General features: G+C 44.8%; 1 protein-coding gene across 1 annotated transcript in view; it reads left to right on the top strand.

The window, feature by feature from the left end:
* CCDC61 (coiled-coil domain containing 61) overlaps window positions 1-14,423 on the top strand; it is a 637,121-nt gene that overhangs the window by 390,454 nt on the left and 232,244 nt on the right. Inside the window, exon 10 of the mRNA XM_069207713.1 lies at window positions 7,497-7,621. Within this exon, the coding sequence (XP_069063814.1) occupies window positions 7,497-7,621 (125 nt within the window). The remainder of the gene's footprint in view (window positions 1-7,496; window positions 7,622-14,423) is intronic.

The following is a 14,423-nucleotide window of genomic DNA, read 5'->3' as shown; positions in this document are numbered from 1 at the left end:
TGCAACCGAAATCCAAAGTGGTTAGAGAAAAGTCACCACCACCACGTTTCTCACCACAAACATCCCCACTGCAATCACCACAATTGTCACCAGTGGGTACACCGATCGCGCAGTCACCCACACACACTGGGATGACTCAAGATGATGCGGATCCCTGGAATCTATACAACCCACCTATATTGGACAACAGCCCAAAGTCGTACCCAACCAAGCCTTCACCACCAGAGGACAGTACAGCATGCACGCAAGTACTAGCCAGAGCAGCTAAGTTCCATAACGTAACAATGCACTCAGAACCGGTGGAGGATGACTTCCTGTTCAACACTCTGGCATCCACGCATGCTTCCTACCAAAGTTTGCCATGTTACCGGGCATGCTTAAACACGCACAACAGGTCTTCCAGGAACCTGTAAAAGGGAGAGCCATCACGCCAAGGGTCGAAAAGAAATATAAACCGCCCCTGTCAGACCCGGTGTTTATTACTCAACAGCTCCCTCCGGACTCAGTGGTTGTGGGGGCTGCAAGGAAAAGGGCTAATTCCCAGTCATCAGGGGATGCGCCACCCCCTGATAAAGAGAGTCAAAAATTTGACGCGGCGGGAAAAAGAGTGGCATTGCAAGCAGCCAATCAGTGGCAAATTGCCAACTCGCAAGCCCTACTTGCCCGCTATGATAGGGCGCACTGGGACGAAATGCAAGACATCATCCAGCATTTGCTCAAGGAACTCCAAAAACATGCCCAACAAGTGGCCGAAGAGGGACAGGCCATATCAAATAACCAAATCCGGTCTGCCCTAGACTCTGCTGATACAGCAACACTGACTGTAAACACAACAGTGACTATTCGAAGGCATGCATGGCTGCGAAGTTCTGGATTTAAGCCAGAAATTCAACAGACGGTATTGAATATGCCATTTAATCAACAGCAGTTATTTGGGCCGGAAGTGGATACCGCTATTGAGAAAATGAAAAAAGATACGGACACGGCCAAAGCCATGGGCGCGCTCTACTCCTCACAATGCAGAGGAACATTTAGGAAACCACAGTTTGGGGGGGGGTTTAGACACCAGACATCAGAGCCATCCACCTCCCAAACAAAACCCACCTACCAATCTCAGTACCAGAGAGGGGGGTTTCGTGGTTCCTACAGAGGACAATTCCCTAGAGGAAGAGGGAAATTCCAGCCTTCCAAACCAAGCCCTACCAAACAGTAACTTCAATGTCACACTTATCACCGGTGGGGGGGAGGCTAACCAAATACAACCACAATTGGACACACATTACCACAGACACGTGGGTCCTATCAATTATTCAACATGGTTATTGCATAGAGTTCACAACATTCCCGCCAGATGTTCCACCAAAACCGCATAAATTGTCTCCACAACACTTAGACCTATTACAAATAGAGGTCCAAGCACTGCTACAAAAACAAGCCATAGAGTTAGTACCCTATTACCAAAAAGGGACAGGCGTTTACTCCCTGTATTTCCTTATCCCAAAAAAAGACAAAACCTTAAAGCCGATTTTAGATCTCAGAACACTGAATCTCTTCATCAAATCAGATCGTTTCCACATGGTAACACTTCAGGACGTAGTTCCCTTACTAAAACAAGGGGAATGCATGACAACACTGGATCTCAAGGATGCATATTTTCACATACCCACCCATCCATCTCACAGGAAATACCTCAGGTTTGTAATACAAGGCAAACATTACCAATTCAAAGTTCAACAGCCCCCAGGGTATTTACAAAATGCCTAGCTGTAGTAACAGCTCATATAAGAACACATCACATGCATGTATTCCCATATCTGGACGATTGGCTAATTAAAGCCAACACTCAACAACAATGTCACCTTCACACACAATACATAATAGAAACTCTACACAAACTAGGGCTTTCTATCAATTACCAAAAATCTAGTTTACAGCCATCCCAAATACAACAATATTTGGGAGCAACACTCAACACACAAAGAGCAACTGCCACTCCAAGTCCACAAAGGGAGCAGTCGTTTAAAAATATAAAATCAAACATTCAACCAAACCAACAATACACGGTCAGGTTTGTGATGAAACTATTAGGCATGATGTCCTCATGCATAGCTATTGTCCCAAATGCAAGGCTACACATGCGGCCCTTACAACAGTGCCTAGCAAAACAATGGACGCAGGCACAGGGGCAACTCCAAGATCTAGTGTTGATAGACCGCCAAACACACTCTTCGCTTCAATGGTGGAGCCAGGTAAATTTAAACAAAGGGCGGCCTTTCCAAGACCCAGTGCCTCAAGTCATTCTCACAACAGACGCATCCATGATTGGGTGGGGATCACACCTCAACAATCACAGCATACAAGGTCAATGGGACAATCAGCAAAAACAAATGCACATAAATCACCTAGAACTGTTAGCAGTCTTTCTAGCAATAAAGGCATTTCAGCCCCTTCTAGCCCACAAACACATTCTTCTCAAAACAGACAATATAACAACAATGTATTATCTAAACAAACAGGGGGGACACACTCGTCACAGCTGTGTCTCTTAGCACAACAAATTTGGCATTGGGCAATTCACAACAACATTCGCCTGATAGCACAATATATATTCCAGGCATTCACAACCAGTTAGCAGACAATCTCAGTCGAGATCACCAACAAACTCACGAGTGGGAGATACATCCCCAAATCCTACAATATCACTTCCGCCAACGGGGGGACACCAAACATAGATCTGTTTGCCACAAAAGAAAACGCAAAATGCCAAAACTTTGCGTCCAGATACCCACACCCTCAGTCCAAGGGCAATGCTCTATGGATCAATTGGTCCGGGATATTTGCTTACGCTTTTCCCCCTCTCCCACTCATTCCTTTCCTAGTCAACAAACTGAGTCAAAACAAACTCAAACTAATACTCATAGCACCAATGTGTTGTCTCGCCAACCGTGGTACATCACACTGTTGGACTTCTCAGTAGTACCCCACATCAAACTCCCGAACAGACCAGACCAGTTAACACAACACAAACAACAGATCAGACACTCCAATCCAACATCACTCAACCTAGCAATCTGGATCCTGAAGTCCTAGAATTTGGCTACCTAAACCTTTCAAATGAGTGTATGGAAATCATTAAACAAGCAAGAAAACCGACAACAAGGCATTGTTATGCTAATAAATGGAAAAGATTTGTTTTCTACTGCCAAGCAAACCAAATCAATCCGTTAGATGCTTCCATACAAAACATTGAGAGTTACTTACTACACCTTCAAAAAGCAAATCTTGCATTTTCGTCTATCAAAATTCATCTCACTGCAATCTCTGCTTACCTTCAGATTAAACATACAAAGTCACTTTTTAGAATCCCAGTTATTAAAGCCTTTATGGAAGGACTAAAAAGGATTATACCCCCAAGAACCCCACCAGTACCCTCGTGGAATCTTCATATTGTACTTACACGACTCATGGGCCCACCTTTTGAACCCATGCATTCTTGCCAAATCCAATTCTTGACTTGGAAGGTAGCATTCTTAATAGCCGTCACTTCACTACGGAGAGTTCGCGAATTACAGGCCTTCACTATCGAAGAACCATTTATACAAGTACACAAACATAAAGTGGTTCTCTGCACAAATCCCAAATTTCTGCCAAAAGTAATTTCACCGTTTCATCTAAACCAAACTGTAGAACTCCCAGTCTTCTTTCCATAACCAGACTCGGTAGCAGAAAGAGCACTGCATACATTAGACATAAAGAGAGCACTAATGTATTACATAGACAGGACAAAATCATTTAGAAAAACTAAACAATTGTTTAGCTACCTGGTCTACGGCGTTGCGCTGATCTTGCCGCAGTAGGGCAGTGTCCACCTCATCCACCCCAATCCTGGTCTCTAGCACTGAACCTGACACCTGGATCACTTCCCGAAGCAATGCATTGTCAGGCACTCAGATCTTCGCTGCATCTGCCCATCTCTGCCATAGTTCTTGGATGTCTCTGGTTCTGACGTGGTATATCTATTTATTGTCACCAGTGCATGGTGCGGTGGTGGAGGCCGTCATCAGCAAATGATTAATACTTTTCAGGAATCAAAAATTATTGATTATCTTGTCTGCTGATGAGTCTTCAGTGTTGAATTATTTTGGAAATCAATTGAGTCAATTGAATCATTGAGTGACAATATACAAGGCAAAGTTGCAAGGAAAGAGATATTGTTTTGCTTATCCAGTAGGTATTCCGGTTGTGCCTAATGAAACAAGGATGTATGGAGACTTGATGTTGTCAAAAGAGACCATTTCCCTATCATTTCACAAAGTTATCATTAAAGGAGTGGTCCTTAGCTTAACTGGACCAGACACTAGTGAAGTGCCTTCTACAGTTTGGACTAGCTCTGGTGCTTCCTTGAGAATCAGAAGAATGTTCTTTGTAGCCACCCAATTCTCATCAATGGTCAGACAGCTGACACCACAATTAATCATGGTTGAAACCACAAGACCAGATCCTTTGGACAAGGGCGGATTCATTGGAGTAAAAAATAAGGAAGAGGAGGCTTCCCTAGATGGTCCAACAAGGGGAGTTTGATGTTCACTCTTTCTCCCCCCATTACAAAAGATGGGACCTGACAGTTCCTGAGAGCTCTTGAGGCCAAATTTGTCAAGTACAGATTAAATGCTGTGGGAACCATAATACAGACAGAGGCTTCTTCTACGAGGGTGCTCTTTTTCTGATTCAGTCAGTACTGCCTGAACGGCCTGGTCTGCATAGGATTTTCTTTGGTATTCGCTCAAGATTCTTGAGACTGGGCTTTAGGTCTTTTGTGAGCATAGGCTCTCAAAAATCTATAGGAGAATGAAGGTTGTGTATGCAGCTCAGTATTTCGCTCTTTCAATCGATATTCTGTTAGACATGCCAGATAAATAAGTTCAGAAAAAGTTGTTGGTCAAGTTGAAAGGTTCACTTCATTCTTGATTTCTTCCTTTCGACCCTGTAACAAAGTCCTCAGGGTCTGATCTACCCAAATGGTTTCTGCTGGTAGTTGGCTATACTATATATAGCCAACAATAGTAATATAAGTTAAGGTGTCAGCACTACCCAGCTGAAGTCATAGAGAGCCTCCTCAGCTGAATTTTCTGCTATTACAAACCTTTTTTCTTAAAGATAGAAAGGAAGTTTGAGTAATTTGTCAGAATAGGATTGTGTGCTGTAACTAAGAGCATGGCCCACGATGAGACTAGACCAGTGAGACAACTGTTTAGTTAACAGACTCATAATTGTTCATGTACAAATTCTGTTGAAAGGCAAAATGTACAGCCTTATTAGGGTCATAAGAAAAATGAAGGGCTGTTGAAGGACTCATTGTTGAATCTGTGGCTCTGGTTGCTAATGCCTGTCATAATGCAAAATTTTCATCACACAATTGCTGTAGTTCCTGATTTTTTTCCAGCAGTGTTTGAGCTAATGCTTATGTTCAAGCCACTCATTTTCTTTCCATAGTAGTCAGCCTTACTCCTGGAAGTTGGGTGCATAGACATTACAACCTTTCAAAGACTGGGCACAAGTTCTTGTTCTTCAGAAGGGACTGACAGAGGTAAGGGCTATTCCTTCCTGTTGGTACAGTGCCTTCAAGTGCATAAAAAAATCACTGAAAAATTGGTGCCTACAAAAATGTGCCCCTGCTGGACTAGACTAGTGAATTTCAAGATGACTGAACAGATGATAAGGCTGAAATCCTAAATAGATGGCAAAACAGGAGATATGCTTGGAACAATTCTGAAATGGAAACCTGTATCAAAAATAGTGGGGACAAAGAAAAATGAGTGTGCAATGAACAGGATGAAAAGTACTTTGAAAGCATTGTGGCACAAACATCCTGTACTGAAATGCATTTTTATACTCCTCAGTCCGGAAGCTATCTCACATTTCGAACTGCCCTCCTTCTTGGATTGGGAAGAATGGATGGCGAATGGATAAAGAATATCAATGTACCAGCCATCATGAATTGAATGGGAGGAGTCTCTGCCACGGGCCTTCTTTTGGAGTATGCTGGGAAGAAGAATGCTCTGGACCTCACAGAACTCAATGCTGAAACTCTGATTTGCTAATAAAGATGTCAAAAGTCTGAGCACACGCTCCTGTGCCGCATAAGCCAGGCAAGCCAGAAGCTACTGGATGTGTTTCCACAGAGGCAGAGTCACTTGGTTGCAATGCAGATGCCACCATGACAGCTATGCCTTGTATTCAGCCTGCCAAGATCTTGTTCTTTGGTAGCCCTGGCAAGCAGGCATAATATATAGGGGATTGTAATCGGCAAGCCTCTGGGTTGAGTAGTAAATGTAAGAGACAAACCCCTTCCCCCAAGACCATAAGTAGCACCCCAGAGCTGACAAGTAAAACTGAACAGAATGTGAAGCAAGCTCAAGGAGCAACCTGTAGCAGACTGCAGCTAATGGTGCTATTCTTTTCGCTGCTACACTTAATGTGTGCCACATGCTGTGCGTCTGTATAGTATTATTTCATATGAATGGAGGAAGTATTCCCCCTATCCTCAATTGATGACAGATGCAGAGTAGAACATGTGCCAAGGTTGTCCCACATTATTTTTGGCGTAGCTGAAGTCCATGTCGATGATAGGCTCCTTCAGCTAATTTTTCACAGTCCTGACAGAGGGAATTCACAGCAGCAGTTTGAATGCACTGAGAAGGGCTAGTAAAATAAAGAGGCTGACACCTCATAACTGCAGAAAGGTATATAAGACTGTGGGACATACACAGATTATTTTCACATCAAGCGTTGTCTTGCAATGTAAGTACTTGTCTGTACGTACTAGACTCACAGGATGAATTTTGTAATGTATGGCACTTTGGTAATTTAGTACCTCTGGGTTAGGGGTCGCCAACCTTTTCTGTAATAAGTGCTACTTATGTTTACTGAAAATGAGCCTGAGCTTCTAATATTATTAGAGTTGTATTAGTGACCATATCAGGCAAGATTTGAATAATGAGCATTAATATTCAGGGTTACCAACTGTAATCACTTCAGTGCATCGGGCACAGTTGACAGCTGTAATTGAAAAATGTGCCTAGTCAATGTGGAGTGCCTTTACATGGGTAATAAATAACAGACGCAGTCGCTGAATTGGCCTGGCAAAAAGTTAATAATATCAATAATAATTCTCCCCGACACGTCATGAATTCTCACTTAAGTTTCAGCTTTAAATATATATAGGAAATGAACCCATTTTTCTCTAAGCAAGTTATGAAAATACACACATTTTTGACTCCAGTGCACACTTTCTGTATGTATATTTTAATTCAAGCAAGCAGAATCTTCTAATTTAGTAGGCTGGGCTGTACACTGAGGAGCTACTTGCAGCTAGCTAGAGAACTTCCCATAGCTCACAAGCTACTTTTTAAAGAAGCTTGCATTAGATTATTTGTGCATTTGCTGTTGAGTCTTTGATCATCTTTCTAATTGTCTTGTGGTATTCCCTTGCTCAGCATACGAAGGACCCAAAGGGAAATAAGAAGCTCCCCAGTAAGTGACCGGGGCAGATTGCCTTCAAGAGGCTCAAGGGGTGCCAGAGGAGATAGTGCTGGAAAAAACAGAGGACGAAGCTCATCTGGTAGGTTGAGGTATTTTTAAGATTTTCTGTCATGATGTTCGCCATAGGTTATTTATAACTCACACCAGTAAGGAGACACATTGCAGGAGTGTTATAAAATGTAATCAGATACATGATTGCCAACATGCTACAGGCTGCCAGTTCTTCCTGAAGCTTAAACATTCATTTACACAGTGGGATCCTTTATTAGAAATCAGAGTGGAGGGATTTTAAGGGTTATTTGGACCCCCGCTCCCCCTTAACACCTACGCCCAACCAGGACATGAGTGACAAAAGATGATACTGATAACTCATTAGAGTGGCTCCTTGCTACTTTTTTCACTAAAACACAACACTGTCTTCTACATGATGGTTCTCTGGGCCAGTGTCTACCAAGGCTTCACTTTGAGTCCTGGGAAACTACCACCCGTTTCAAATTTTCTGATGTTGCAAATTACTCTAGGTGAGACATACCCTACTTCCGAAATACCAGTTGTAATTGTCTGTCATCCAGCTCCTATTTGTGGCAGTCCTGGAAAACTACCACCTGCTTTGAATTTTCAGATGTTGCAAATTAATCTTGGGGTGACATGCCCCACCTGAGAAATACTAGTTGTAATTGTCTGTCATACAGTCCCTGTTCGTAGCAGTCTTTGTTTTCATTGTTCAAGGCTTTTGACATATAGGGGGTCATTCTAACCCTAGCGGTCCGCGACCGCCAGGGCTAAAATGACGGAAGCACCGCCAACAGGCTGGCGGTGCTTCCCTAGCCGCGGTCGGAAAACCGGGTCCGGCAGTTTCCCGCCGGATTAGCCCCGGCTGGGCTAATCCTCCATGGCGGCGCTGCAAGCAGCGCCGCCATGGGAATTCCGACCCCCTTCCCGCCAGCCTGTTTCTGGCGGTTTTCACCGCCAGAAACAGGATGGCGGGAACGGGTGTCCTGGGGGCCCCTGCACTGCCCATGCCACTGGCATGGGCAGTGCAGGGGCCCCCTAACAGGGCCCCAGTATGCTATTCACTGTCTGCTTAGCAGACAGTGAATAGCGCGACGGGTGCAACTGCACCCGTCGCACACTTGCAACACCGCCGGCTCCATTCGGAGCCGGCTTCTGTGTTGCAGGCCCTTTCCCGCTGGGCCGGCGGGCGCTTCCTTGGCGGGCGCCTGCCGGGCCAGCGGGAAAGTCGAAATGGCCCCGCGGTCTTTTGACCGCGGAGCGGCCAATTGGCGGTTCCCGCTTGGCAGGCGGCAACCGCCGCCCGCCAAGCTTGGTATGAGGGCCATACTTCTGGAGGCCTGCTACATGTTCTGTTGTTAGAGTAATTCTTTCCCTCAATATGCAGTGACAAACACACTGAACTTTCTGCAGCAGCAATTGTGATTTTGTTCCTCCTTGTGTATTTTGCTTTATAAAGAGTAGTTATTTGGTCCGGCCTTATTGAGATGTGGGTATGCACCAACTGTGGTTATTAAAAAAAAAAAAAAAAAAAAACACCTTCAGCGCAAGTTCTCCATTTGAACCCTTACATAGTTGTCCTTTAAGACTATTTATTTTCAGAACAATTTGTCGGGTTGCCATAACGTACCCTAGACGTGTTAATTAGATACAGACGTTATGTGAAACCTCCCGTCACGACTTTCAATGTAGTTAAGTTGGTATTGAGGACCAGGGCTGCTTTCCTGCCAAATGTGGTTACTCCTTTCCACTTAGGCCAGTCTGTCACCCTTCCTACTTTCTACCCTCTTCCACATCCATCTATGAAGAAGGAAAGACTTCAGTGGTTGGACCCTAAAGGGGCTGTTTGCTGTTATAAAGACAGGACATGTGCTCTCCAGCTGGTCGATCAGCTGTTTGTTGGCTACATGGTAAAGATAAAAGGAAAAGCTGTGCATAAAAGGACATTGCCTAGATGGGTCATCCTGTGCATTAAGATGTGCTATGCAATGGTTAACAAAGAACCACCAGAAGGCATTAGAGCTCATTCCACTAGAGCCAAGTCTTCTACTTCTGCTTTAGCTAGGGGTTTCCCTGTACTTAACATCTGTAAAGCGGCAACTTGGGCCATCCCGCACACTTTTGTGAAGCACTATTGCTTAGACTCCAAAGTGAGGAGGGACAGTCACTTTGGTCAGTATGTTTTGCTAGATTTTTTGGTATAGGCAGACAGGCACTCATCTCCGAGTGTGAGACTGCTTGTGTACTCTATTCATAAGGAGAGCAAACCACAGGTAGATATATCCCTCAGAAGAACAAAGTACCTAACCTTTGGTAATGCGTTTTCTGGTGAATACAGTATCTACCTGTGGATTATATATTACCTAGTGGTGGTCAACAACTACGTAGTTAGAGTTAGGGCCTAGTTTCTACATAAAAAGTGTTCTCCAGTATTGGGGTATCTTTCATAGATTCACATGCTTGAATCATTCCCCATCGTCGAAGTGGGAGTCACACAGTAGGTAGAAAGCAGTAGATTAAATTTTTAACATTGAAGTTAATGGAGAAATACATTCGCTTTCATAGCTTATTAGTGTTATTAGACATGATCCAAAGTCCAGCCAATCAGGTGAGAGCAGCCTTTAGAACCCTCAGCACAGAGGATCCAGTCTCTCAGATTTTCTACTGCACGTCAAGTGAAGGGAGTCTCCCTGAGCTCTGCTCAGTTTACCATTTCCTGACAGGAAATCTTCTGAATACTGTTTTCTACTTTGACAGCTGTGACTTCTGTAAAATGTCTACAGCCAAGAAAGGTCTATTTCGACCCTGCAACACCTTTGGGAAGCTAAAGGCTTCACTGTGAGGATACTCACAAGGATTGCATTTACTGTCTTCACCCAGAGCACAAGGTGAAAGATTGTAAAATTTGTAGAACCTTTCCTCACAAAACCTTGAGAGAGAGAGAGGCCAGGCTCACGCTTTGGCTTCCAAAATGTAAATCCAGAATGAATCTCCTTTTGATGATGACAGCCACACCTCTGTGGCATCAAGAAAGAGGAAAATATCTGTGGAGAGTAAAAAAAAGAAGTAAGGCAGCCAGAAAAGTGCACTCTCTGAAGGAAAAAGACAGGACGTTCCTTCTACTTCAAAGAAACATGGTGAGAAAGTTCATTCCGAACCTTTCACTCCAGTTGCCTCTTCAATAAAATGAAGAAACCATCTAGCTCTTTGACACCATCGAGATAAAAAATTTCAGTCTTGTTGACGAGACCGTCGACGAGCGCGTTGTTGACAACAGGTTTTGTACCATCAGCTGCCACAGCGACGGCAACGTTCACAGCTCCATCGTCGCCCATGATAATAACGTCGTTGCCATTGTCATCAACGACAATAACATTGATGAACATTAAGTATGGGTCTGCTTTACCGTCGACCCAGGGTATAAAGATGTCGAAGAAACCAACATAGTCGATGGGTAAGAAATCAAAATCTACTGCATCATCAGCATGCATACCGTCGACGGCTCCGTCAACATCGACATGTGAAACAGAAATTATGGCTCAGTTGATGACAACCCCTTTGACATCAGCTCTGACGACACCAGCTCCATCGACGGCAGCTTGTCGACAGCAACTTCAAAAACGATTACACCGTCAACGATGGCTCCGACAATTAGGGCACTGTCAACGAGACCGCCGACTGCCCATTTCTTGACCACAGACGCACCGTCGATGAAAGTGGATTCAGGAAGAGCTTCCTTTTTGCCCTTAAGACTAATAACAATAAAACGTAAATCCACTCAAGAGGCATTGCTACCTTCACATACCTCACCTAGTAAGGTGTCACCCGTGCCTCCAGAACATCTCCTAGATGAAAATGAAGAGGAATATTGAGATGAGTACTCTGACAATAGTCTGTTTCTGTTGGCACGTAGTCCTTTAGACCTACAAATTAAATGTCAGGAGGAGGAAAAGTGTGTAGGATTATATATTCAGCAATTGTTTCAAGATCAACAACACACACATGTCCAAGATCAACAGGGCGAGCCAACAGTGCAGGATTATTATAGTAGATTCCCACCACCAGGATCAACTACTCCGCTGCAGCATCTGCAACTACTGTTAAGTCCTTCTTCCAGAGACCGTTCCTCAGAGTTTCAAGTACCTACAGTACCGTTACCACCTCCATCTCCACCTCCCGAAAGTCATCCACCTTCCTCGGAAGATCAGGAAGAAGGAGAGATACAGGACACTGCCTCACTCCCCACTGAACGGGATGATTACCAGACACAAACGCCATCCCCCTCTACGCCACCACCAGTAAATTCTCCACCACAGGATATTGGGGGGTTCCATAGTGTAATGGAAAGAGCAGCTATAAGGTTCCAGCTTCCCATTGTGAATAAACAGTCGGATTGCTTCCTCTATGACTTTAAGGGAGACACCAGGAAGTCAGTTCTTGAAATCCTGATTGTAGGCTTCAGCTGGGAAGAGGGCCTTAAAGTAATGCAGACCCCATCTTCCATTCCAGCGGTACTTCCTAGACTGGAAAGAAAATACAAAGCGCCGGAAAATTCACCAGCTTGTTTGATTGGTCAACCTAAACCTGTCTCCGTAATATCTCAGGCGGCCCAGCGCAGGTCCAGAAATCCATCCTCTCCACATTTCCTCGCCCACGGATAAGGAACGACAGCGCTTAGAAATGATAGGAAATAAGTTCTCCACAATGGCGGCTATAACGGGCAGGGCAGCAAACTTGTTGGTGATTCAAGGCAGATACAACCGACAGATGTGGTCGGACATCTCTCAATACATCAGTCTCCTTCCTGAGGATGCCAGAGCTGAAGCTCTGAAGATATTGCAAGAAGGAGAAAAGATCTCTGCCGAGATCGTAGACTGTGCAATAGATGTCATCCACAGGTTTTCACCAGCCAGCTGGAGCGGCAGTACTAAGATAACATGGGGGGCTAAAGGCCACTTCCTTCCGCCTGGAGGTTCAGATGAAAGTTCTGGATATGCCATATGATGGGGAGCTGCTATTTGGCAAGCACGTCGATGACACACTACAAACACGGACACAGCTAGATCGTTGGGTACTCTACAATTCAAAAGGCAGCCCTTTTGAGGGGCAAGAGGCAGAGGACTGCATTCTTACAGAGGTGGCCTTCACAAGTATCGGCAGTACCAATCTTACCAGGGCCAGTTTCGTTCAGCCACCAATCAACAACAGCAACAATCCTATAAGCAACCACCACCTGCAGCCTACAGACATACGAAAAGAGGAAAGTCTACTTATAGGGGCAAGGACACAGCCAGAAAACACTGACCTCCACCAAGTACCTGCCTCCAACCCCTATTCCAGCACTCCGATAGGGGGCAGAATGTTCAGCTCCTCCCACCAGTGGTCCCAGATCACCTCACACCGATGGGTCCTCGATATTATCACCAAAGGGCATACCCTGGAATTTCAGCAACTTCCTCCAGAGGTACCAGCACAAGGGCCCCCGCTTGCCCACTTAGAAGAGCTCCTTGTACAAATTGTCACTATGATAGACAAGGGAGCAATAGAAATCGTACTGAAGTCTCAGAGGGGAACCAGCTTCTACTCTCGCTTTTTCTTCATCTGCAAAAAAAGATAGGAGACTGGCGGCCTATCTTAGATCTTTTATGTTTAAACAAATTCTTGAAAAAAACAATCATTTCGTATGATCACTCTTCAGGATATATGGCAATTGCTCAACCAGGGCGATCTAATGATGGCCTTGGATCTCTAAAACGCCCATTTTCATATCCCTATTCACCCCGGCCACAGGAAATTCTTACGCTTCATGGTTGCAGACACCCACTACCAATTCAGTGTTACCATTTGGTCTGAGATCGGCTCCTTGAGTGGTTCCCAAGGTCTTAGCTCTGGTGGCAGTGTACCTCAGACAGAAAGGAGTTTAAGTGTTTCCATACTTGGACGATTGGCTAATAAAAGCACAAACAGCATCCAGAGTAGCCAGAGACACAGCAACACCTAACGCCGTCAACCAATATCACCTTTCTAGGAGCCGTATTAGATATGGAACAAGCAAAAGCTTTCACCTCTCAGGAAAGGCAGAAGAGGATTTGAAGTCTAGCCCTCCGCCTCAGCAAAAGAAAGCCCACTTCTGTCCGTCTCTACATAAGAACACTTCAGCCGCAGTTACACAGCCCGTGGAAACAAATGAACTGATCTTTTGACAATATTGTGCAAGTAACCCCACCAATGAAATAAGCCATGGAATGGTGGTTGAAGATTCCCCACATCTCCGGGGTCTCTCATTTCTGAATCAAAGTCTGTCGCATGTTCCGACCACAGATGCGTCTCTGGAGGGACGGGGTGCTCACTTCGAAGACCTGACAGTGAGAGGGAAATGGACCACCCAGGAAGCAATGCTCCACATCAGCTTGTTGGAATTAAAAGCAGTATTACTAGTGTTCAAGTCCTTCATGACCAAGATCGGGGGCTCATCGGTTTTGGTCCGAACTGACAACACCACAAGTATGCATTACCTCAGCAAGCAGGGCGGTAGAAAATCACCAGCGCTGTCTCTTCAGGCTCAAGAGAAATGGGATTGGGCACATCGACATCACATAACTCTCTGAGCAGAACACGTTCCAGGAGTATCCAACACCCTGGGCGACTCATTAAGCAGAACCTCACTGACCTGCCACGAGTGGGAGGTCAACCAGGCAACTCTCAATCATCTTTTTCTTCGCTGGGGAAAGCCCAGTTTGGACCTCTTTGCGACCAGGGAAAACAAAAAATGCCAGTACTACGCAAGCTGGCAACCACAGAGAGGGTTGAAGCGAAATGCATTTTTGATCAAATGGTCAGGAATCTATGCTTACGCTTTTCCCCTACTT

This window comes from Pleurodeles waltl, chromosome 9, assembly GCF_031143425.1.
Source record: "Pleurodeles waltl isolate 20211129_DDA chromosome 9, aPleWal1.hap1.20221129, whole genome shotgun sequence".
NCBI classification, from domain to species: domain Eukaryota; kingdom Metazoa; phylum Chordata; class Amphibia; order Caudata; family Salamandridae; genus Pleurodeles; species Pleurodeles waltl.
The sequence above is the reverse complement of the archived record's forward strand: the minus strand, read 5'-3'. Positions and strand labels throughout refer to the sequence as shown.